This window comes from Elephas maximus, chromosome 17 (assembly GCF_024166365.1).
Source record: "Elephas maximus indicus isolate mEleMax1 chromosome 17, mEleMax1 primary haplotype, whole genome shotgun sequence".
In the NCBI taxonomy this organism is placed as follows: Eukaryota; Metazoa; Chordata; class Mammalia; order Proboscidea; family Elephantidae; genus Elephas; species Elephas maximus.
In genome coordinates, this window is record NC_064835.1 from 65,219,774 (window position 1) to 65,244,659 (window position 24,886).

The window sequence follows — 24,886 nt, forward strand, 5'->3', positions numbered from 1 at the left end:
ATATTTCTATAGCCACCCCATGCCATGGATTAACGGACTACTGGGAGCAGAGTCATCAACATCTTTAAGACTATTCAGACTTGAGAACCAATTTAGAAAACTCATCCTTACAATTTTGTTTCTGTAGAACCACTCTCAGTACCAAATGTCTTAGGCTGGGTTCTCTAGAGAAGCAAAACCACTGAAGCATATATATATATATTTATCTATACACACACACACACATATATATATATAAAGAGAGAAAATTTTTTTTTTTTTTTTTAGAGAGTTAAATCAAGGAAATGGCTCATATGGTCGTTGTAGAGACTGGAAAGTCCCAAGTCTGTGAGTCAGGCTGGTCACTTCTGACTCACGTAGCTGCAGGGGCTGCTGAACTCAAGATCGGCAGGTCAGACTGCAGGCCACTGGCTCACAGGCTGTGTAAGCTGATGGATCCCAAGATCAACAGTTAAGATTGTAGGCCAATGGCTCACAGGCTGCAGAGGCTGACGAATCCAAGATTGGCAGGTAAGGCACTAGCTGAAGTCCCAAAACCTGGAAGTCAGATGAACAGGAGCCAGCTGCAAGATCCAGAGTGAGAAAAAGCCAGGGAGCTTTTCCAGAAATACCACAAGTATTAGATGCAGACCACATTCCAAAGGAAAATTCCTTTCAATTGATTGGCTGCTCATAGTAGTTCTCATCATGGATGTGATTACCTTATATCAGATCTTATTATGGAGGTGATCATATCATTACATAGGTGTTAGACTATAATGTAAATGCCAAACCACTGAGAATCATGGCACAGCCAAGTTGACACACATCCTTAACCATCACACCTGCTGTTTTTTGGATTAATCTGCCTCTGTAGCCTATGGCTTACCATTTTACCTGTCAATCTTGGGATTCATTGGCCTCTGCAGCCTGCAAGCCAGAGACCCGCCATCTGACCTGCTGATTTGGGTTCACCAGACCCTGCAGCTATGTGAGTTAGGAGATGCCTCCAGCCTGACCATGGACTTGGGACTTCCCAACCTCTACAACCACATGAGCCATTTCCTTGACATAAATCTCTCTCTCTCTGTCCTCTTCACTGGCTTTCCTTCTCTACAGAACTCAGCTTAAGAAAGAGTATATTGGAAACTCCCTGATTGTGGTTTTTTTAAATGTATTCTGCTAATCTCTTGTGACTGGTGCACACTGACAGAATTCATCATTGCAATGATTGTCTTTGTCTGGGCTTAAAAATCTTTTTTAATTAAATTTGAGTCTGGGGTATTTCTCCCTACAACATTCTGGTAATGAGGAAGGGATTCAAAGCTGCCTTCCTCCAACAGGATCCTTGAGGAACTGAGGACTGGAAGAGGCACCAACAACAGGGCCTCTTGTTCCCTACCATTTCCTTGGACCCCAAGGACCCCATGGTTGGTAAGCTTTCTTGGATTTGAGCCCTGCAATTTATGGAGTGGTTCTCTGAGATTTTTTATTAAGCTTTTTTTTTGTGTGTGTTCTGCCTGCCTTTTCTCAGATATTTCAGCACTTTCACGTGTTGTGTTTTTCTGTTCGGAATCTCTCGAACACCCCAGCAAGCTTTCACTTGTTTTTCTGTCTGGATTTTTTCAGATGTTTCGTAAGCTTTCATTTTTTTTTTTTCTGTTTGGGCTCTCTCAGACATTTGGTAAGCTTTCACTTGTTTGTGTTGTCTAAATTTGAGCATCCTAGTCAATACAAAGGTAAATCTACTTTCAAGGAATATTTCAGTGTGGTTTGTGTGAAGCTGTAGGTAATTATTTGTACAAGGTGTTTCTGGGACTGCTCAAAGGCAAAGTTTGCACACCATCTAGTGACACTTAGTTGTATATGCAATTTCTCCATTTTGAGTAGTGCATATGTTGAAACTCTCGTAAGATGGGGGAATGTTGCTTATGGGCAACATTAAAATGGCATGCCCTTACCAAAGATGGTTTCAAACCAAGTGGCAAGTCTGGGAAAATTTTGAGAGTAAAAATTAACTTTTCTGTGCAGTTGTTTAGAAAAAAAAAGTCCCTAGAATAATCAACAAAGTCAAGTTTTCAGGTACCTATTAAAAGTTCTCTTTTGTGTCTTTGCCTCCCATTTTTCTGTCTACTGAAAAATCACTCCACCTGCCAAGACTAACAAGTTTGACTCATAAGCTATCTCCAGCCAAAGAAACTCTTGACAAGTAAGTTAATGACTTACAGCTGCATGTCACAACTACAAAGTCAGCCAAGTGAGAAATTACACACTGGCTGGAAAGATGCCCAGGCCAGTTTTACTTTAAAACAAAACAGCTGAAGAAATACTTAAATAAGCCCTAGAAATAGCAATGAGTTCTATTAAGACTCTAAACCTGACTGCCTTGTTAAGAAAGGGAGAAAACTTCATTTTGAAATGCATTTTAAAATAAAATACCCATTAAAAAAAAAAAGATAAACCTCCTACAGTCATTTTTTACTCTCTGGTCAAAGCAAAGCCCCCTGCGTTGTCAAAAGGTTCCCAATCACCCTTTAAGGATGCCACCTCATTTATGAATGCATAATTCCACTCATGGTCACGATAAAGAGGAGGGAATAGTTACAGTTATAACACCTGTAGATATGGCACCTTTGTATGAAAACTTGTAAACCTAGTTTATCAAAATTTGTTTTAATTAACTAATATGTTAGTAAAACCAAAACCAAACCCATTGCCGTTGAGTTGTTTCCAACTCATAGTGACCCTGTAGGATAGAGTAGAACTTCCCCATAGGGTTTCCAAGGAGTGGCTGGTGGATTTGAACTGCTGACCTTTTGGTTAGCAGCTAAATGAAAAGCCAAACAATAGGCTGAAGATGCACATTAAAAAAAGAAAAAACCCTGAAAAGTCATTAATGATTAAACCCAGTGCTCCAAGCACTGAATTACTATATGAAACAAAGCCAGTAGCTAAGTTTTTAAAATGCCTCCCTAAGGTTTTTTCCAAGAAAAATTAATTGGCAAGAGTTCAAAACTACAAACAAGAGAAGAAAGGAAAACTGTTCATCATTTAGCCAAACTGTTTACTGAACACTCTAGTTTAATCCAAGTGTTACAGACTAAACAAAGAAGGAATTACTAATTTGGCTTTTAAACAGTGGGTTCTTTTAATTATCAACAAGCAATCCCTAAAGAACTCATAATTTAGAAGGAAGTTGTGTACTACCAGCACTCAACAACTAAAGGTTAGTGAAGACCTAATAGAAAATTGTTCACCAAATTATTTATGCCGTCCCATAATTCAGAATTTTCGCTTATCCTTGGATTTAAGAAGAGATAAAGTATTTCTCTTGTTAGAAAAATACCGGTAAAATAAGGAATCCTTTGAACCTACCTTCTATGTAATTTCTCATTGTTCTGATTGCCAAGAAAAGAGGCAAGTAAAGCTTAAGGAGGGTTTTGTTTCTGTTTGTGCTCTAGCAAGCATTTTTAACTTCTTTTTCTGTCTGCTTTCTTGTAGATGTTTTGGTCTGGGACACTGGTTTTAAAATTTCTAACTTGCAGAGAAGGGCCTCAGAAAATACTTGCTCCGGTTTAGATGCAAAGGTTACTTCTCCAAGTTTGGGGCAAAGATCAGAGGGAGGTGTCTGGTAATTTTAAGATAGGTCAACCTCACTGAAACAGCTTGAAACTGTGTAGCTTAATTATGTGTATGTGTGTTTTGTCTTGTACTGTTTTAAGAATGTTATGCTGCTGTCGATCATCATAAAATGGAAAATCATAAATAAAAACACAAGCAGAGATCTTATAAGCCTGCTATTTGAACTGGTTCCAGAGACTCACTGAATGTGTAATTCTCACCAAGACGATGTCCGGTTGGACAAAATCTGTGGTAAGTCACCTTGAAAGGTGCATAGGATTCTGCCTTGAGGATTTCGGTTCTAATCTAGAGAGTGCATTCAATTTGGGTTTCCTTTTTTTTTTTTCCTTCTGTGAGCCACCTTGAGGTCACTGAAAATCTTGGCTCCAAATAAAACTACTTTTTGTGTCTGTGTTACGCGTTAGGCTTTCAGTAGCTACTCTAAAAAAAAAAACCTTTAATATGAATTAGTTTATTTTAAAAAAGGTTCACTAAGAAAGATAAATTGTTCATTTTGATTGATATAACAAGAAACAAATTATTCTAAATTCCTTTCTCTAAAGGATCCTATGAAGCGTCAAAAAACTCCAGAATTATGAAAATATAATAATTTCTTACTTCCAGATGATATTATTAAATTCAGTTGTAATATTTCCTCAAAGAACTTACTGTAATTGATTTAATAATAAATAAGTATTTGTATAAGTTTAATAGTCCAAATATTTCCAAGAATTAATAAAGGAAAATTTGTTCTAATTAAGATTTTTATGTTTTGTAATATGTCAATCTTAAAAGCAAAACCTTTCTAAGTAATTTAAGCTAAGTATTATATAAAATATGTTCTAGAGAAAAGGAATAATTTCATTAATTCCAGAATGAGAAGAAAGGTTTAATTTCCTACAACAATTATATTTTGTAATATATACATTAATATTATATATTAGTAATATATGTAAACTTAAATTAACTTATTAATATTAAACTAATTTAATAGGCATTCATCATAATTAGAGTTAATGGACCCTTACTTGCATGCCACAGAAAAAGGATATATATATATATTTAGATCTGATAATAAATATGCTCATTTTATGTCACTTAAAGGCTTATACTATAAGGAATATGCAACAAAGACAAGAAATTTAAAAGGTTTATTAAAGATTTTTGTTTATTATAATCAAGGTTCTGGCTTACTTTAAGTAAAATTTAATGGATTAATTCATAAAAAGTTTTAAAAGCTTGATGTCAAATAACATATAAAGCGACGAATCAGGCTTCTCACAGTTAAAATAACAATTTTCCTTTTTTAATAGGTTGAAAGGGTAATTTTTTTTGCAATCTTCCTCAAAAACAAAGGTTCAACAAAATTAATTCTTGAATCAAAGCCGCATAGTTAAAAAAACAAAAAACAAACAAACAAAAAAGCTAAGGTTTAAACCTTTAAGATCTTTGCTTTCAATAGCTTAAGTATTACTTCTCATAAGTTCTTGACAACTTGGAAGCTTCACAGAAAATCATAAATAATTTTTCTGTTTCATAAAAAAGAAAAATGCAAAAAAGGATTTATTTAATATGTTATAAATTACATAAAATGTATTGTCAAAATCAGGAAAAGTGTCACATTTTCTTTAAATTAAAAAATTTATATGTCAATAATATTTACCTAATGCTGCACATGATATTATGATATAATTTTATTATTTCAGTTACTAACTTGGTCACAACTTTGTTTCCTTTTAAATCTGGCATCATCAAAGCCGACTGTTTCAACTAAAGAATTCAGCTTACTCATAGGTTTTATTACCATTCACATGTTTAGTCTAATATAGTCTTAATATGTCATAGTTATATGGTAGGATGTCTCAAAATTATTATGTGTTATATCTAAAGCTCTTTGGAAATAAGAATGATCGTTCTGTTTAAAGATATTTTTATCTAAAATTTTTAGTTAACTTTATTTGGTTTTACATTACTTTTGTAATTAATGCCAATCAAGTTTTTCACTTTTAAGAATTATTATTATAAATTAACATAACCATTTTAACTTTATAATTCAGAGATAAGCTTTACCTTACTAATTCACTGAAAATGCAACAAAATGGTCTGTATCAGATGTATAAAGAGGACTATAATACTTTGAACATAAATGCAATTGGACTAAATCAAGCTTTTAAAACTCTTATGTAGAAACTGACAGAGTTTTTCAAGTTACTGCTGATCCAGAATAATATGGAACCAAAATTATCTATATGGGACTGAGTAAACTAACAGAATTATCATAAGGTTTTTAAGAAAATATTATTGATGTTCAGTGTTCTGATTTCTAGATATAGGAAACCATTTTTATTTTTCTTTTCCTCTTTCAATATAAGAAGCAGCTATATCAAGAACTAATAACACTATGCTAGTTCTAAAGAATGTTTTCACAGGTTAAATGAACTTTTGACAACCAAAAACCCAAATCCCCAAATCTGCTTAATATTGTTCCAAATGACTATATATATATATATACATGTATGTATATATATTAGAAAAGACATCAATTAAAAGATTCCCTGGAGCTTCATTGAAACGGACCATACATAGCTCTCTTTGCTAATCCTTGTGCCACTAAATTACAGGGAGTTAAGACCTGGATGCTCCTCTCCCAATTAAATAAAGTTGCTGCTCCTACCTGGACAGTTCAACCAACTGAAGGACTCAAACTAAAATTCAAAAATTGCCAGAATAAAAACAAGACAAAATCTGGCATGGACAATTTATCCAGGACCAGGCCTATAAACAGTTTATTCCCAAACACTGCAACACATAAATAGAAATACATTTCTTGAACTTTGAATATTTCTTATTCTAGTATTTGCTATCCTTTTGTCTTACATACTTTTAAGGTCTGTGCGCTAACAACTTTCCCTGGGTGAGTGAATGTTATTGAAATTGTTGCTTCTTGCCTAACCCTCATTGTTTTAAAGTAGTTTTGACTTGTCAATTACGTTTTATTAATTGTTAAGGAAGATTTGTACAGGTAAGCCTTTCTGTGTATTTTAACTTAAAAAACTGTCCTTTATATTTTTTCTTACTAGTATTTTAATAATCATTAAGTTATTTGGTGCACCCATTCTTGTTTACTCATATATGACCTTGTTTAAAAGGGTCTAATATATGCTAATTACTCTTGTTTATTTCTTCAAGTCTGTTTTCCTCCATTATGAAGATTTTCTTAATTTCTTTGTTACTATGCTTCATAATAACCACTGAGGCCTGAAAAGATAACACTTTTGTCAGATTGTCTCAATCTATGGTAGACACCCCCTATTGCTCTTTTATTAACACCACTGGAAGAATGGAGGAAGACATTCACAAAGCACACTAACAAGCAGTTTGTTTCATTCCATTCCTTCGGTGGCTGTACCTTCTTTTTCTGATTTATTCTGTTAGTTACCACAAAGAATAGGATCATGGCTGAGAACTTTATTGAAAACCAGAAGAGTTATCCTGATAATAATTGTAATTATCAAATATATTATGAAATGTGTGTCCAATTTTGGAAGCAGCTTATGTGCATTAATTCCTCTCACTTTTGTAATGTGGTGGGAGGGTTCTGTACCCTATATTAGCTTCAATGAAAAGGTCAAATATTCTTCCAATTTGGTCTAGGTCTCTGAATCATTACCTTCCCAGCTAACAACATCCAGACAAGACGCATGGCAAAGAACCAGATGGTATCCAAATAAATAAGTTTAAAATCGTGAGTTTGAAGGCCTGAAGCTGGACAGACCACTCTCTAGGATATAAAGACCATACTAAGGACATAATCTAATAAGATTACTGAAGACATCTGCTCAGACATAGTATGGGAAATTCCTGAAGCTGCCCTACAACCAAGGAACCAATATTCCCTGACTATGTAGAAAAAAATTTTTTTTTTATGTAGAAAAGGCTCAACACCAGTAAGAAAACGAGCATAAACCATGAAGGTCACCCTCTGGAAGCAACATAGCAAAAACCCATGCAGAAGAAAGCTTGCCCATAAGTGTGATCAAAGGATGTTTCAACAAAATACTTGATCAAAAGGAGGGAGTGATATAAGGTTTCTAAAAATTATTTTGAGGTGTCTGTTCTGAGAAAGAAAAGCTAAAGTGAGGTCCAGGCTTGAAATTCACTCTGTGTAAGAAAACCTGTAGAGCCAAAACACTTAACTGGTTAGGTCAGTTCTGTCTGTTATCTGATATCTAAAAGAATGTGGTTTTTCCTTGTAACAAAGCCAAGGAGTTTTTATGTAACTGTAACCACTCTGTGAACTATTTATGGGAACTAAGTGGCAACTACTCAACAAAACATCCATATCACTAAGTAGAAGCTATCTGACCTCACCAAGCACCAATCAGAATTTTGTTAGCTTATTTCCAAAGGAATCTTAACCCAAATAGCTTGTCCCTATTGTTCATTCTCAAGGAGTCTTAAAACCTGTAAGCCACCAATCAATGTAATGACACTAAGTTGGTAACTAGTCAACAAAGCTCTGTAAACCAATCATTATTAAGGTCCTACTTTTCTGTTATCTTGCCTTTGACAACCATGTGTCTTTACTTCCTTCTGTAACAGTATATTAGAAACTCCCTATTGTGATTCAGTGTGTTCAGCTAGTCTCTTGTGCCTGGTGCACACTGGCAGAATTCCTCATTGCAATGATTGTCTTTGTCTTTGCCTTGGCTTAATAAAAATCTCTTTTAATTAAATTTGAGTCTGGAGTCTTTTCTCCTATAACAGGTGGGGTCATTGACCCACCAACGGAAACATTGTTCTGCTGGTTACCCCTGATGTGGGGATGAGGCATCAGGCCAGCACAACTCCTGGTGTTGTCCATTTGATTCCTCACTTTATTCTAATTCTTGGCCCACTATGCCACAGGAACTCCCTGAAGTTATGGGTCTCATTGAAACGTAGCACATTGGTCCTGTCTTAGCCATAAGTTTCTTTTGAGTTAGTCCCTGAAAACTTGATCAATTTGAGGGGTAAGGATCTACTCAGCTAAAGGAGAGATATTGGATCAAGTTGGGCCTTTCCTGCAATGCCAGTTGTGGGGTTCTGAGTGGGCCGTGAGTCATCCTAACCCTACCTTTGACTGGCAAACACTTGTTACACTGACCCAGCCACACTTCCCTCACTCTGACCTCCTTTTAATTAAGAGGGATGGGACTGGGGCTAGGACAAAGGGTCAGTCACAGTCACAAGGATGTTTTCTCTGCAAAGCTGAGGAAGAACTTCTGGGCTCTGGCCTTGTCAGATTGTCTCAATCTATAGGAGGAACCCCCTATTACTCTTTTATTAACACCACTGGAAGAATGGAGGAAGACATTCACAAAGCACACTAACAAGCAGTTTGTTTCACTTCATTCCTTCTGTGGCTGTACCTTCATTTTCTGATTTATTCTGTTAGTTACCACAAAGAATAGGATCATGGCTGAGAACTTTATTGAAAACCAGAAGAGTTATCCTGATAATAATTGTAATTATCAAATGTATTATGAAATGTGTGTTCAATTTTGGAAGCAGCTTATGTACATTAATTCCTCTCACTTTTGTAATGTGGTGGGAGGGTTCTGTACCCTATATTAGCTTCAACGAAAAGGGGAAGAGAAATGATGAGTTTGTGACTTTGAGGCAGAGGTTGGTGTTTGGGAGCTATGCTGGATGAGGCAGAGATTGGGATGATGAGACTGAGGGGAGGAGGAGGGGCAGGTGCCAATGGGAGGCAGAAGACGATAGGGCCCTGGGCAGACAGGCGCCTTGGAGCCTCTGAGAGGAGGGACTATCAAGGCCGAGACTAGTTTCCACAGAGTCAGCAGGGGGAGGGAGTCAGAGCTTCCGGGGTGGTCAGGACCTATGTCAGGAGCATATAAGTCTGGTGATATCTCAGCTTTGCCTCCCATTACTACTGGCCCACAGGACAGCACTTTGAGGGGCAGGGAGCAGCACTGAAGGATGAAGGAAGGAGAGATGAATGGTGACAAGGCCTATTTCTGCACAGACAACCAATGTGTTTCCCTGCATCCCAGGGGTAAGAAAACTGTGGACTGGACTTCTTGTGCCCTGTCCTCTACCATCTCTCTGAGCCCCTCCCTGGCTGGCCTGAGCTCTGCTTGTAGCTCTCCCTGCCTCCAGAACAAATAGGCAAAGGCAAAGTTAGGTCAGAATGAGGATGGGGATCCTCAGTCCCCACAAGAAATCCCCCTGAACTCTTCTCCATCCCCCAGGTTGGGGAAGACAACCTGGCAAAAGAAAGGGATGAACTTTGAATTCAGAAGGACCTGGCCTTGAATTCCAGCTCTGTACACAGGGATGGACCATGAGGCCTCTGGGCTGAGATCTCTCCACCATTGAGAGGATTCCCTGTACACAGCCTCAGAACCCTCAGGCACAGATCTTCTCAGACCACCTATTGTGGGCATTCTGACCCTGACAGAGCGAAGCTCCAGGACTGACCGTTTAAGAGAAAAGCACCCTTTCGCATTTCAGGGATCCCATGACAGTTGGTGATGTAAGCAGCAGCTCCAAAAGACTGTGAGTCTTGCTCTGGTCAGGATCCATGAGTGAGGCTGGCACTGGACTCCAGGGTCAGGGCTTCTGTTCCTCCTTTCTCCCTTCCTCCCTTCCTCCGTCCCTCGCTTCTTTCTCCCTCCCTTGGAATAAAACTGTGCCAGGTTCTGTGCCCTGTGCACCACTGAACCCTCCTCCACTTTCTGAGAGCTGTGGTCTTGGCTGTACCACTTGGCTTTGAGTAGCTACAGTACCCCACAATTAGTCCTCATGAGCATTTCAAGGTGTCTCCTTTTCGTTTTCCATAACCACCCTTTATGATAAGCGTGCCAGGTGTCCCAGGTGATACAGCACACTCTTGTCCTCTGAAGGCATGGACTCTGACGCAGTGGGTCCTGCAGCCCCCAAGATGCCAAGGCTTGCCCAGGCCGCCCTGGTATTTCTGGCTGTGATCATCGTCTCCTTCCTTGTGGCTTTCATTGTTGTGGGTAAGCTCCTAGGTAACCCAAACCCCATTGACTCTTCCTCCTTCCTTCTGCATAAAGGCCCCAAAAGTGACCTAGACACACACCCTCTGGGGCCCTCTGCTCTGAGAGGGTCACCGTTCCTCCAGCCCCAGGCCCAGTCCAGACCTTTCCTGGGACCAAACAGAGGTCACTGACCAAGGATCTTCCCCAGAACTTAGGGCCCGTGAAAGAAGACTCTGAAAGGGGCCTTGGTGCCAACTCCCTCCTTCTAGAACCCTAACTTGGCGTGGGACAGCCTGTTACCCCAGGCCCAGGACTGAGAGTTTGTGCTGACCAGGAATGGGGGGGGGGCTCAGTTCTACAGCACCCAAGACCTACACCAGAGGCAGATCCATCATTCCAAGAGTTTCAAGAAGGGTACAGTACCACTGGACAGCTGCTTGTGGGCCCAGACAGTGAGTAGCCATGGTGGGGTGGGGGCTGGGAGGGAGCTGGGGCATTGGGATGCCCAGAAGAGGACAAGCCTCTACCTACCACCTCCAGGCCCCTGAATGGATTTCACCCTCCTCACAGAATCTTTTTTTTTTTTTTTAAATCTCTATTGAGGTATAATTGATACATATTAAAATGCACGTATTTAAATTGTACAATTTTATAAGTTTTGACATATATATGAACTGTGAAACTATCACTGCAATCAAGATATGAACATATTCATCGTCCTTCCCTCTACAAAGTTTACTGTGGTCCTTTGTAATACCTACTTCTCCCTTCCCCCCTTCATTCCCAGGCAGCCACTGATCTACTTTGTCACTATAGATGAGTTTGCACTTTGTAGAGTTTTATGTAAAAAAGTTGTACACAGCAGGTACTCTTTTTTTTTAGTCTGGCTCCTTTCATTCAGAAAAATTATTCTGAGATTCATCCATGTTGTGCGTATCAGTAGTTCATTGCTTTTTATTGCTGAGCAGTACTCTATTGTGTGAGGAGTCCTGAAAGTGCAATAGTTAAGCACTCGGTTGCTAACCAAAATGTTGGCAGTTCAAACCCACGGGCCACTCCAAGGGAGAAAGATGTGGCAATCTGCTTCTGTAAAGATTACAGCCTTGGAAGTCCTATGGGGCAGTTCTACCCTGTCCTATAGGGTCTCTGTGAGTCTGAATCGACTCAACGGCAACGGGTTTGGTTTTGATTCCATTGTAGGGAATATGTCACAATTTGTTTATCCATTCACCTGCTGATGAACATTTTGATTGTTTCCAGTTTTTGGCTATTACAAATAAAACTTCTGTGAGCATTCATGTGCAAGTCTTTTCATGGACATAACCTTTCTTTTCTCAGATGTGAATACTTAGGGATAGAATGGCTAGATCACATGGTAGGAGTATGTTTAACTTTTTAAGAAACTGTCAAATTCTAAAGTGGCGGTACAGTTTATACTCTTTCTGGCAGTGTATAAGAGTTCCAGTACCTTCACATCTTTCCTAACGCGTGGCTTGGTCATTAAAAAAAAGTTTAGGTATTCTAATAGGTGTGTAGTAGTATCTCACTGTGATTTTAATTTGCATTTGTCTAAGGATTTGAACATTTTTTCGTGTGCTTATTTGCCATCTGTAAATCTTTTTTGGTGAAGTGTCTGTTCAAATATTTTGCTCATATTTTATTATTCAATTCTTCTTATTAAAATTTCTTAATATAGTCTGTTCTTAAAGTTCTTAATATATTCCGGATACAAGTCCTTTGTCAGACATGTGATTTGCAGATATTTTCTCTCGATCTGTGGCTTGTGTTTTTATTCTCGACAAGATTTAAATTTTGGTAAAGTCCAATTTATCAATCTTTTTGCTTTTATGAATTATGCCTTTGGTGTCATATCTGACAAATCTTTGCCTAACCCAAGGTTGCAAAGATTTTCTTTTGTGTTTTCTTATAGAAATTTTATAGTTTTTAGTTTTATGTTTAGGTTTATGATTCATTTTGAGTTAATTTTTGTTTAACAATAAAATGTCTGTCCTGAATTAATCTTTTTTGCATTTGAATATCTAATCATTCCAGCACCATTTGTTGAAAAGATTACCCTTTCTTCATTGAATTGCCTTTGCACCTTTGTTGAAAATCAATTGTCTGTATATGTGCGGATCTCTTTCTGGACTTTTTATTCTCTTCCATCAATCTAATTGTCTATCTTTACAAGGCAGAATCTTTGACTGGACTTTCCACACCTTTAAAGGTTATCTGGCCCTGCCTGGCTTGACTTCAGCACAGTGACTGAGATCTCATATACCCACCTAGCCGAGGCTTAGGGAACAGGACAGGGATCCTCCAGAAAGGGTCCCTACCCACTTGGGTTCTTGTCTCTATTCCTGAGGGGATACTAGAATCAGGAGGTAACCACAAATATCTGAGATTAGTGCTAGCTCATGAGGTGAGCAAAGGGTGATAGTAGGACCAGGGACAGCTGCAGGTGGGGTTGGTGGGAAAGACTCTACAGATGAAAGGTGCTGCAGTTACCTCGAATGACCCCAGTGAACAAGGTGTTTCACCCAGAGCTCCCATATCTCCAAACTGTTCTGTAGGGACTCTTGCCCTATGTAATATGTGGTGGGGACAGGCAGCCCTTTAAAAGGCTAGCTCAGCTCAGTGGCCCAGTGTCTCCTGGAGGGTGTGGTGGGCTTTCATCCTAGCCCTGTGGGTTGAACCCACAGGCACCTTTTTTTTTTTTCCCATGGAATTTGTGATCAGAAAACTTACATGTTTTAAAAAAAAATCTATATAGTTTTTAGGAAGTAACAAAGATGAACCAAAAGAGTCCATGCTTGGTACAGGCCTAAACATGGATTTTATCCATATCTATTTTCTTTTTCATAATGACCCACTTAATGGTAAAATTTCAGTGAAATTAAACTTCAATAGCTCTAAATTATATAATGAGTTACTTTCAAGTTCAGTTACAATGGCAAAATACTCAAAGCCTTACCAGCATGACTCTTGATGATTAGCTGGTTTACAGTAGGTAAATATTTCAACCTTTCAGACTCCTTAGTTTATATGTGATAGCCAATTAGTCTTGTTTTTTGGGCCCATATTCTCAGGTGGCCCATTCCCAGGGTCAGAGAGGCTGCAGTGACCAACAGGCCACTGGAGGAGCGCTCAGGGCTGTGGAGTAGACATTTCTCCTTGGAAATCTTGAGAATGCTCTGATTGGCCTATGCAACAGTTCCCTATGTAAATACTCTCTTTGGCTGACTTGTCCATTTCCTCCACTCCAGGTCCCTACCATTTTGCCAGGGTGGCAGATGTGCAAGAGGCTACCCAGATGTTGAAAGGCTATGTGGAGAACTTCAGCACTTGGGGTGTAGAGATCCAGATGTTGAAGTGCAGTATGGTCAATATCAGTTCTCAGATTCAGATGCTCAGCAGTCACCTGGAGAATGCCAGTGTTGACATCCAGACGGTAAAAGGAGAGCTAATGGATGCCAACTCCTTGATTATCCAGATCCAGGTATTAAGGAGTTCCTTACAGGGAGCCAGTGATGAGATCCAGAGGCTCAATAGAGATCTAGAAAAGGCAAATGTTCTGAACTCCCAGACCCAGAGCTTCTTAAAAAGCAGTTCAGAAAGCACCAGCATTGAGCTCCACATGCTAAGCAGAGGCTTAAAAAATGCCAGCACTGACATTCAGATGTTAAAGGCAGGCTTGGAAATGGCAAATGCCCAGATCTTGTTGGCAAACAGTAGTTTAAAAAATGCTAATGCTCAGATCTACCTTTTGAGAGGCAATCTAAACAGTGTCAACATTTTAAGGACCCAGAGCCAGGCTTTAAGAAGTAGTTTGGAAAGAGCCAATGATGAGATCCAGAAGCTTAAGGGAGGTCTTCAAAATGCAAATGCTGCAAATTCCCAGACTCAGACCTTTGTAAGAGGCAGCTTAGAGAAGAGCAGTGCTGAGATTCAGTTGCTAAAACGTCATTTAGAAAGGGCTGGTGATGAGATGCATTCATTAAAAACAGATTTGGAAAAGGCTATGGCCCAGAGCCAAATGATAAATAACAGTCTGGAGCAGACAAATGCTCAGGTTCAAGTATTAAAAGCAGAGGTGAAAGTCACCAATGCCTTAAATTCTCAGATCCAGGTGTTAAATGGTCACTTGGAAAATGCCAGCAGTGAGATACAGACCCTAAAACGAGGAATGAGGGATACTGCAGCCTTAAAAGCTCAAACCCAGACCCTAGGAAGCAGCCTGCAGAATGCCAGTGCTGAGATCCAGAGGCTTAAGGGAGATCTGGAAAATGCAAATGCTTTAAACTCCCAGACCCGGAGCTTCTTAAAAAGCAGTACAGAAAGCACCAGCATTGAGCTCCACGTGTTAAGCAGAGGTTTAAAAAATGCCAGCACTGACATTCAGATGTTAAAGGCAGGCTTGGAAATGGCAAATGCCCAGATCTTGTTGGCAAAGAGTAACAGCTTAGAGAAGAGCAGTGCTGAGATTCAGTTGCTAAAAGGTCGATTGGAAAGGGCTGGTGATGAGATTTACTCCATAAGAACAGGTTTGGAAATGGCCACAGCCCAGTGCCAAATGGCAAACAGCAGTCTGGAGCAGACAAATGCTCAGGTACAAGTATTAAAAGCAGAGCTGAAAGTTGCCAAAGCCTTAAATTCTCAGATTAGGGTGTTAAATGATCGCTTGAAAAACACCAGCAGAGAAATACAGACTCTAAAACGAGGAATGAGGGATACTGAGGCCTTAAAAGCTCAGACCCGGACCCTAGGAAGCAGCCTGCAGAATGCCAGTGCTGAGATCCAGAGGCTAAAAGGTGACTTAAAGAACACCAAAAATCTCACTGCCAAAATCCAGGGGGAGCAGAGCCGCCTGGAGATGCTCAGCACTGCCTTTGCTTCGCAGGAGCAGCTGCAAAAGACCCAAAGTAAGTGGTGGGCAGGGGGCTGGGCTGGGTAGGGTTGCATCCTTGGGAAATGCTAAACAAAAGAACAACTGAATGAATCAGTGAGTCTGTTGTGGCCCCATTTCAAATAGCTGTGGTATAGGTGATATGAAAGAGTGGCAGGGAGGGATGAAAGAGTTGAGAGAATTGGGGCTTGTGCTCACAGAATGAGCTATTAGAATTTGGAAATTGTGAGGTTAGGCAGACTAGGTGATAACAAAGTTTCAGGTATGGTCATGGGTGTGAGCAGCTGGAGAGGATGGAGATGAAGTCAATGAAATGAACGAGGCTATGGGATGGATGTAAAATCTCCCAGAAAGATGACAGGAATTGAGGTGGAGAGGACTGTAAAGTGACAGCTATGAGTTGGTAAAGAGGGTGGGAAGGCTAGAAAGTATGAGTCTCAAAACAGTGTTGTCTGGGTATCACGGCTGTCTGAGTGTCCCAGGAGTGACTGAGCCCATGTCTTGGAGCTGCTGCTCCCTGGAGTATTGGGTAGTGGAATGGGGGTATGGCCTCAGCAGGCCTTGCCCCTGGAGAACTGGGCATCAAGGATTGCACGGGATTGTGAATCTCAGTGGTCAGCTCCAGGAGAGGTCAGGAAGGTCAGCTTCAGATATCTGCCTTTACCCTGGTTCCCTCCCTTCCCCAACCTCTGTTCCAGATCAACTTCTCCAGCTGATCCTGCAAGGCTGGGTGGCCTACGGGAGGAGCTTGTATTACTTTTCTAATGACAAGAAGTATTGGAATGAGGCTGAGAAGTTCTGTGTGTCCCAGGGAGCCCACCTAGCATCAGTGACGTCTGAGGAAGAGCAGGTCAGAGCTGAGGGCTTGAGGTGATTCCGATGGAGTTGGTGTGTGATGAGAGACTTTGGTGCTGTCAACTTTTCTCTTGCAGAGAGGACACAGCAGAGACCTCCATGTCTCCTCTGTCAGTCAGGGAGCAAATATTTTTTGAATTCCTTTGAACGTCTTGCACTAGAGGTAGAAGCACTGACAGCAAACTCCAATGTCCTCAGTGAATGAGGGAGATAGTCAGAGGGCAACAGATGTCAGCACTGAGGAAAGGCAAAAGGAATTGGAGCCGAGTAGTTGCCCTTAAAGTACTGGGGAGCATGTGTTTCCCCCTACTCCCTCATTTTCCTCTCAGGATTCCTTTCCAGTCAGCAATCTTGATTTTAATGTTGGTTAATCCAGTAGCCATGCAGAGCCTGTGAGCAGGAGATCCACGCTTCTTGGGAATGCCAGGCACACGGATATGAGTTTGAGGACCACCAAAGGCAGTATAGTCCCAGGAAGGCCCATCTGCTGAGGATCCTCATCAGAACTTGCTGGGGTTATAAAAGGACCAGTTCAACCCAAACTGCTCACCCCTTGTGACTCTCTTGAGACTGTTGTTACAGGTCTGTCAAAGGATATGCTACTTTGTCAAACACATCTTAATAAGCTGTGGCCAGATCTGTCTCCTCCCAGTAAAATTGCACTCCTCATCAAGGGCTAGGATTATCAAGGGACGGTCAACACGGGAGAACCTGGATTTCCCCTGAGGGGCCTGGCTGCAGAGATGTGGGCTCATGTTCCTAGGACCAGGGAGTGAATGGCACTGACTCCTCTTCCATACCATATAGAGAATCAGCTCCTCGCATACTGTTAGCAGGCAATAACCCTGCCTTTCTCTCCAGGCTTTCCTGACAAAGTCCACAAGCACCTCTTACCACTGGATTGGCCTCACTGATAGAGGCACGGAAGGCTCCTGGCGCTGGGCAGATGGGACTCCATTCAATGCCATCCAGAGCAGAGCGTGAGTCCAGTGCTGTCTGGTGTGTGTTCCTATCCTCTGTGTATATCCCTGCCCAATAAGTGTGTATGTGTGCTTGCATGAATGAATGCATGCATATGTGTATGCATGTGTATGTGCATGCATGTGCGGGTGTACACAGGCCTAGTGTGATCCTCGGCTGGACCTTTTCCCAGAGAAGTGTCAGGAGGAGGTAGGTTCTAGGAGTGGAGCTGGCAGGAAGCCTGTGAGTGAATCTTCCTGCCCCCCATCCTTTTACCTGCTCAGGCCTGTTTGCAAAGGGCCCTGTCTGAAGAAATCTGAGTGCTAGTCCAGGGTAGGGGCTGAAAGGGAGGGCCCACACTGTCTCCTTTTCCCAACTTGCAGCTTCATAGACCACACTTCCACTCCCTGACCCTGGGTCCTCAGTAGCTGAGGGTGACCTCAGCAGAGTCACCCTCAAGACACTCTTGGTCCTAGTTCTTCCCCCATCTTGTGCCCACAAGGAGTTGGGGACCCACGTCACTTTAGCTCTATATGCCCCAGCAGGGAGAAGGGCCACTTCCTTCATCTAGCTAAATAAAGCCCTTTGGTTTCCAGGTTTTGGGATAAAAATCAGCCGGACAACTGGCTACACCACAATGGGCAGACAGAGGACTGTGTTCACATTCAGCAGATGTGGAATGACATGTACTGTGATGCCGCCTACCACTGGGTCTGCAAGAAGCCCATCGGCCAGGGTGTGATCTGAGGGCAGGGCAGGGGTGAGAGGTCTCCCTCTTCCATAAAGCCTTGGGAGCCCCTGGACTCGAATTGTCTACTGGGACATTCCACTTGTCTTCTGTGTTTCCTGCCTTGTAGCCCAGAGGGGTCATGGGTTCCACAAGGGAAGACCGTGTTGAACCTCTCTGAATACCCTCAGCAACCAGCACAGGCCTGTCAGACAGCAGGCCCTCAATAAATACTTGTTGAATTAATGAAAGCTTTGTGCTTGCTTGTCTCTGTGATGGTTACCGCTGTCTTCTGCCTGGACTGGTTCTCCTTCCCTTAGTATCCCTTCTGTCCTGAAATGGGCATGCCTTTATTTAAGGGCTTCACAGCTAGTAACTTTTAGTTAGTTCCTTGAAAAACAGCAGAGATTTGACAAGCTACAAGTAGTAGGGATTATGACATTCCAGGAAGTCTTAGCCACCCTGGTTGCTCCCTGGATTTCCTTTGTGTGCAGATGGACTGGAGTTAGATTTTATTAGTCCTTTAACCCACTCCAATCAGTAAACCAGTTGCCTTTGAGTTGATCCTAACTCTTGGCAACCTCATATGTGCCAGAGTAAAACTGTGTGCTCCATAGAGGTTCAACGCTGATTTTCCAAAAATTGATGGTCAGGCCTTTCTTCTGAGGTGTCTCTGGGTGGACTTGAACCTCCAATCATTTAGTAAGTAGCTGAGTGCGTTAACCATTTGTACCAACCAGAGACTCTTAATCCACTCCAAAGACCTATTTCTCTTTCTGTCATGTGGGTTGGCCTTATCATATCTTCACACTGTTAGCTCCCAGAGTTGGGTCTCTGGCTTTGGGCTCTCCATTTATCCTTCCAGGAACTCAGCTTTCTGCCAACTCAGCTTAGAATGGGAATTCCTTGAGCAGTTCTTGGCCTGGCCTTGTGGATCCCTTCCTGTGCATGCACAGGGCACCTGATGCAGACTTCTAGAGCTCTTTCTCTACAGAGCTCTTTCCTTCACACTCTGCCCTGAGTCTAGTACTCTCTGTCGCCCCAAATGCTCATCTCTCTGCTCAGCTCAGCAAGCTTGTCATGCCTTGTTTGGGACCCCCTTCCTGTGTTGTGGTCTAGAAGGCCCCTCCAGGAAGAAACCAAGGGGGTCATAGTAAACCACCTCCCCTGCCCCCACCCACCATCTTCTTCCCTGTTTCAGCAACTCAGGAGTTACTGTTTTGCTTTGCCTGTTTTCATGTCTGGGAACAATTGTTTCATGGTTTTTTTTTTTTTTTTTGGTCTAGTTTTCTAGTTGCTTAAAAGGCTGGTTTACCTTCTCCTCATGACCAGAAGTGGAATTCTGTTCTATCTTCTAAGATATCTTTGGCTGAACAGGATGTTAACTCTTTCCTGTTCGTATTTATCAGCCTTTTCCTTTATGGCTTCTTAAATTTTTATCAGTCTTAGAAACTCCCCTTGGGTGGTGTAAATGGTTAATACACTCAGCTACTAGCCGAAAGGTTGGAGGTTTGAGTTCACTCGAGCACCTCAGAAGAAAGGTTTGGTGATCTACTTCTGAAACAAATCAGCCACTGAAGACAAGTACTACTCTGACACACATGGGGTTACCATGAGTTGGAGTTGACGCGAGGGCAACTGGTACTGGTGTAGTTATAAAAAATAAGCACTTTTATATTGTATTCTTTATATTTCCATAAATAATCTATCTGGGATTAATATTAACATGTTTTGAGACTATTATGAGGTAAAAAAGTCCCTGGGTTGTACAAATGGTTACGTGTTCGACTACTAGCTGAAATGTTGGCAGCTCAAATCCACCCAGAGGTACCTTGGAAGACAAGCCTGGTGATCTGCTTCTGAAAGTTCCCAGCCTTGAAAACTACATGGAACAGTTCTACTCTGCACACACGGGGTCACCATGAGTTGGAATTGACTCAATGGCAACTAATAACAACAACAACATGAAGTAGGCATGTACTTTTTCTCACTTATCATTATATCATAACCCATTCTTCTTTTTCACTCATTTGAAAAGCCAACTTTATCAAATATTAAATTTATGAGCTTTTTCTGGACTCTTGATTGAGTTCCAATGAGCTCTCTTTTCCTTTATTGGAACCACACTATTATAAGTATTGTAGCTTTGTATGTTTTGTTATTTAGTATGACAAGTCCTCCTTTGTCTTTTTAAAAAACTCCTAGCTCTATAGTACAGGGCACGGTGATTGGTGAATTTCACTGAAGGGCATAAGGTGGTTAGCTGGATTTTTCATTGGAACGTACCCATGTTTCATCATCTATAGGTCTTTTCTCGTAAGCCAGTTTCCTCACAAAGGAATTCTCCAATCTCTGTCTTTAAAGCCTGGGAAATAGAAGCTCAGCTGCCAGCATTCTAGGGACCCAAGTAGGGGGAAGAGGGCTGGCATCTCACTGTTTGTTATAGAGGTGTCCCCTGGATCTCCTTGCTTTCTGTCTGGCTGTGCAAACCTCTCTGGATATAAACCTCCCTCCAGTGAGCTGTAGGGCCTATTGCCTGCTTACAGGAGATGGAGGAGGGGATGGGTACGCTCTAAATGGTATGCATAAAACTTTCAGCCAGTTCTCCTCTCTTCTGCCCTGCATTCCTGCCTTTACAGGTAACAGGTACTTTTGAATTGTGAGCTTACTGGGGTCCTACAGCACGAGTTGTTCTGCTTTTAATTCACTGCCTCCCTCACCAACTACTGCCAGTTATTGTTGTTGTCAGGTGCCATCAGGTTGGTTCTGACTCATAGCAACCCTATGTACAACAGAATGAAACACTGCCTGGTCCTGCCCCATCGTCACTATTGTTGCTATGTTTGAGCTCATTGTTGAAGCCACTGTATTAATCCATCTCGTTGAGGGTATTGCTCTTTTTACTTGACCCTCTACTTTACCAAACATGATGTTCTTCTTCAGGGACTGGTCCCTCCTGATAACACATCCAAAGCACGTAAGACAAAGCCTCTCCATCCTTGCTTCTAAGGGCATTTTGGGTATACTTCTTCCAAGACAGATTTGTTTGTTCTTCTGGCAGTCCATGGCGTATTCAATATTCTTTGCCAACAGCATAATCCAAATGCATCAATTCTTCTTTGATCTTCCTTATTCATTGTCCAGCTTTCACATGCATATGAGGCAATTGAAAATACCATGACTTGGGTTAGGTGTACCATAGTCCTCAAAGTGACATCTTTGCTTTTTAACACATTAAAGAGGTCTTTTGTAGCGTATTTGGCCAATGCCATATGTTGTTTGAGTCATTGACTGCTGCTTTCATGGGTGTTGATTGTAGATCCAAGTAAAATGAAATCCTTGACAACTTCAATATTTTCTCCATTTATCATAATGTTGCATATTGGTACAATTGTAAGGGTTTTTGTTTTCTTTATGTCGAGGTTTAATCCATACTAAAGGCTATATTCTTTAATCTTCATCAATAAGTGCTTCAAGTCCTCTTCACTTTCAGCAAGCAAGATTGTGTCATCTGCATATGGCAGGTTGTTAATGAGTCTTTCTCCAGTCCTCAATGAATAAGTCTTCGGTCTTGCAAAATTCTATCATCTAAGATACATCTACTGGTTCCATACCATCCAGAGCAAAGGAGAGTGAAGAAAACCAAAAACGCAAATAAACTAGTCCAAAGGACTAATGGGACACATGAACCACAGCCTCTACCAGCCTGAGCCAAGAAGAACTAGATGGTGACTGGCTACCACCTCTGACTGTTCTGACAGGAATCACAATACAGAATCCCTGACAGAGCAGGAGAAAAATGTAGAACAAAATTGAAATTCACACACACAAAAAAAGATCAGACTTAACTGTCTGACAGACACAGAGGAACTCTTTAGACTATGGCCCCAGGACACCCTGCTAACTCAGAACTGAAGCCACTCCCATAGTCCCCCATTCAGCCAAAGATTAGAAAAGTTAGAAACGCCTATAAAACAAAAAATCACATACACGAGGGACATGCTTCTTAGTTCAATTAAGTAAATGAGACCAAATGGGCAACACCTGTCCAAAAGAAAAGCCAACGAGGCAGGAAGGACAGGAAAACTGGATGAATGGACTTGAGGAAGTGGGGTGTAAAGGGAAACAGGGAGAGTACTGACACATTATGTGGATTGCAACAAATGTCACAAAACAATTTGTGTATAAATTTTTTTTTAATTGCACTTTAAGAGAAAGTTTATAAATCAAGTTAGTCTCTCATACAAAAATTTATATACACCTTACTGTATACTCCTAACTTTTCTCCCTCTAATGAGACAGCATACTCCTTCCCTCCACTCTCTCTTTTCGTATCCATTTGGCCAGCTTCTGAGTCCCTCTGCCCTCTCGTCTCCCCTCCAGACAGGAGATGCCAACAGAGGCTCATGTGTCTACTTGTTCCAAGAATCTCATTCTTCACCAGTATCATCTTCTATTGTCCAGTTCAATCCCTGTCTAAAGAGTTGGCTTTGGGAATGGTTCCTGTCTTGGGCAAATAGAAGGTCTGGGGGCCAGGACCACCGGGGTCCTTCTAGTCTCAGTCAGACCATTAAGTCTGGTCTTAAGAGAATTTGGGGTCTGCATCTTACTGCTCTCCTGCTCCCTCAGGGGTTCTCTATTATGTTCCCTGTCAGGGCAGTCATCGGCTGTAGCCGGTCACCAGTTAGTTCTTCTGGCCTCAGGCTGATGTAGTCTCTGCTTATGTAGCCCTTTCTGTTTCTTGGGGTCATAATTACCTTGTATCTTTGGTGTTCTTCATTCTCCTTTGTTCCAGGCGGGTTGAGACCAATTGATGCATCTTAGATGGCCACTTGCTAGCGTTTAAGACCCCAGATGCCACTCTCCAAAGTAGCATGCAGAATGTTTACTTAATAGATTTTATTATGCCAATTGACTTAGATGTCCCCCGAAACCATGTTCTCCAAACCCCCGGCCCTGCTATGCTGGCCTTCAAAGCATTCAGTTTATTCAGGAAACTTCTTTGCTTTTGGTTTAGTTCAGTTGTGCTGACCTCTCCTGTACTGTGTGTTGTCTCCCTTCACCTAAAATAGTTCTTATCTACTATCTAATTAGTGAAAACCCCTCTCCCTCCCTTCCTCCCTACCCTCCTCGTAACCACTGAAGAATAGTTTCTTCCCTGTTTAAACTATTTTCGAGTTCTTATAATAGTGGTCTCGTAAAATATTTGTCCTTTTGCAACTGGCTAATTTCACTCAGCATAATGCCTTCCAGATTCCTCCATGTTATGAAATGTTTCACAGATTCATCATTGTTCTTTATCGATGAGTAGTATTCCACTGTGTGAATATACCATACTTTATTTATCCATTGATGGGCACCTTGGTTGCTTCCATCTTTTTGCTACTGTAAACAGTGCTGCAATGAACATGGCTGTGTATATATCTGTTCGTGTACAGGCTCTTATTTCTCCAGGATATATTCCAAGGAATGGGATTGCTGGATCATATGGTAGTTCTATTTCTAGCTTTTTAAGTAAGCGCCAAATTGATTTCCAAAGTGGTTGTATCATTTTACATTCCCACCAGCAGTGTATAAGAGTTCAGTCTCTCCACAACCTCTCCAACATTTATTATTTTCTGTTTTTTTGATTAATGCCAGCCTTTGAGTAAGTTTTTTTTCTTTTTTGAGTGAGATGGAATCTCATTGTAGTTTTGATTTGCATTTCTCTAACAGCTAATGGAAAACCCTGGTGGCGTAGTGGGTAAGCGCTATGGCTGCTAACCAAAGGGTCAGCCGTTCAAATGCACCAGGCGCTCCTTAGAAACTCTATGGGCAGTTCTACTCTGTCCTGCAGGTTCGCTATGAGTCGGAATCGACTCAATGACAGTGGGTTTTGGAATGGCTAATGATTGTGAGCATTCCCCCATGTATCTGTTGGCTACCTGAATATCTTCTTTAGTGAAGTGCCCGTTCATATCTTTTGTCCATTTTTAAATTGGGTTGTTTGCCTTTTTGCAGTTGAGTTTTTGCTGTATCATGTAGATTTTAGAGATCAGGTGCTGATCGGAAATGTCATAGCTAAAAACTTTTTCCCAGTCTGTAGGTAATCTTTTTACTCTGTTGGTGAAGTCTTTGGAGGAACATGGGTGTTTGATTTTTAGGAGCTCCCAGTTGTCTAGTTTCTCTTCTGCATTGTTAGTAATGTTTTGTATACTGTTTATGCCATGTATTAGGGCTCCTAACATTGTGCCTTTTTTATCTTCCATGATGTTTATCATTTTAGATTTTATATTTAGGTCTTTGATCCATTTTGAGTTAGCTTTTGTGCATGGTGTGAGGTATGGGTCTTGTTTCATTTTTTTTGCAGATGGATATCCAGTTATGCCAGCAGCATTTGTTAAAAAGACTGTCTTTTCCCCATTTAACTGACTTTGGCCTTTGTCAAATATCAACTGCTCATATGTGGATGGATTTATGTCAGGATTCTCAATTCTGTTCCCTTGGTCTATGTATCTGTGCCAGGCTGTTTTTACTACTGTGGTGATATAATAGGTTCCAAAATCATGTAGAGTGAGGCCTCCCACTTTGTTCTTTTTCAGTAGTGCTTTACTTCTCTGGGGCCTCTTTCCCTTCCATATGAAGCTGGCGATTTGTTTCTCCATCTCATTAAAAAATGCCGTAGGAATTTGGATCAGACATTTTTACAATGTTAAGTCTTCCTATCCATGAGCAAAGTATATTTTTCCACTTATGTAGGTCTCTTTTGGTTTTTTGCAGTAGTGTCTTGCAGTTTTCTTTGTATAGGTCTTTTACATCTCTGGTCAGATTTATTCCTAAGTATTTTATCTT

The 24,886-nt window shown here is 41.1% G+C and overlaps 1 protein-coding gene across 2 annotated transcripts; it reads left to right on the top strand.

The window, feature by feature from the left end:
• Window positions 1-1,395: 1,395 nt before the first annotated feature.
• CLEC4F (C-type lectin domain family 4 member F) lies at window positions 1,396-18,189 on the top strand. Of its 2 annotated transcripts, XM_049856926.1 has the most exons (8): window positions 1,396-1,409; window positions 9,547-9,658; window positions 10,509-10,625; window positions 10,961-11,059; window positions 13,874-15,529; window positions 16,212-16,363; window positions 17,230-17,348; window positions 17,925-18,189. In XM_049856926.1, exons 2-8 carry the CDS (start codon window positions 9,583-9,585, stop codon window positions 18,073-18,075), a joined length of 2,370 nt encoding a protein of 789 aa, XP_049712883.1. In that variant the 5' UTR covers window positions 1,396-1,409; window positions 9,547-9,582; the 3' UTR covers window positions 18,076-18,189. The 2 variants fall into 2 exon arrangements, with proteins under 2 accessions (XP_049712883.1, XP_049712884.1); XM_049856927.1 differs by lacking the exons at window positions 10,509-10,625; window positions 10,961-11,059.
• The last annotated feature ends 6,697 nt before the right edge of the window (window positions 18,190-24,886 follow it).

Excerpts from the sequence above, each read along its gene's own strand:
- CLEC4F (XM_049856926.1), top strand. The coding sequence starts at position 9,583 with ATGAAGGAAGGAGAGATGAATGGTGACAAGGCCTATTTCTGCACAGAC. Across the intron at positions 9,659-10,508 it reads TGTTTCCCTGCATCCCAGGG|GCATGGACTCTGACGCAGTG; the intron begins GTAAGAAAACTG and ends TGTCCTCTGAAG. Across the intron at positions 16,364-17,229 it reads TGACGTCTGAGGAAGAGCAG|GCTTTCCTGACAAAGTCCAC; the intron begins GTCAGAGCTGAG and ends CTTTCTCTCCAG.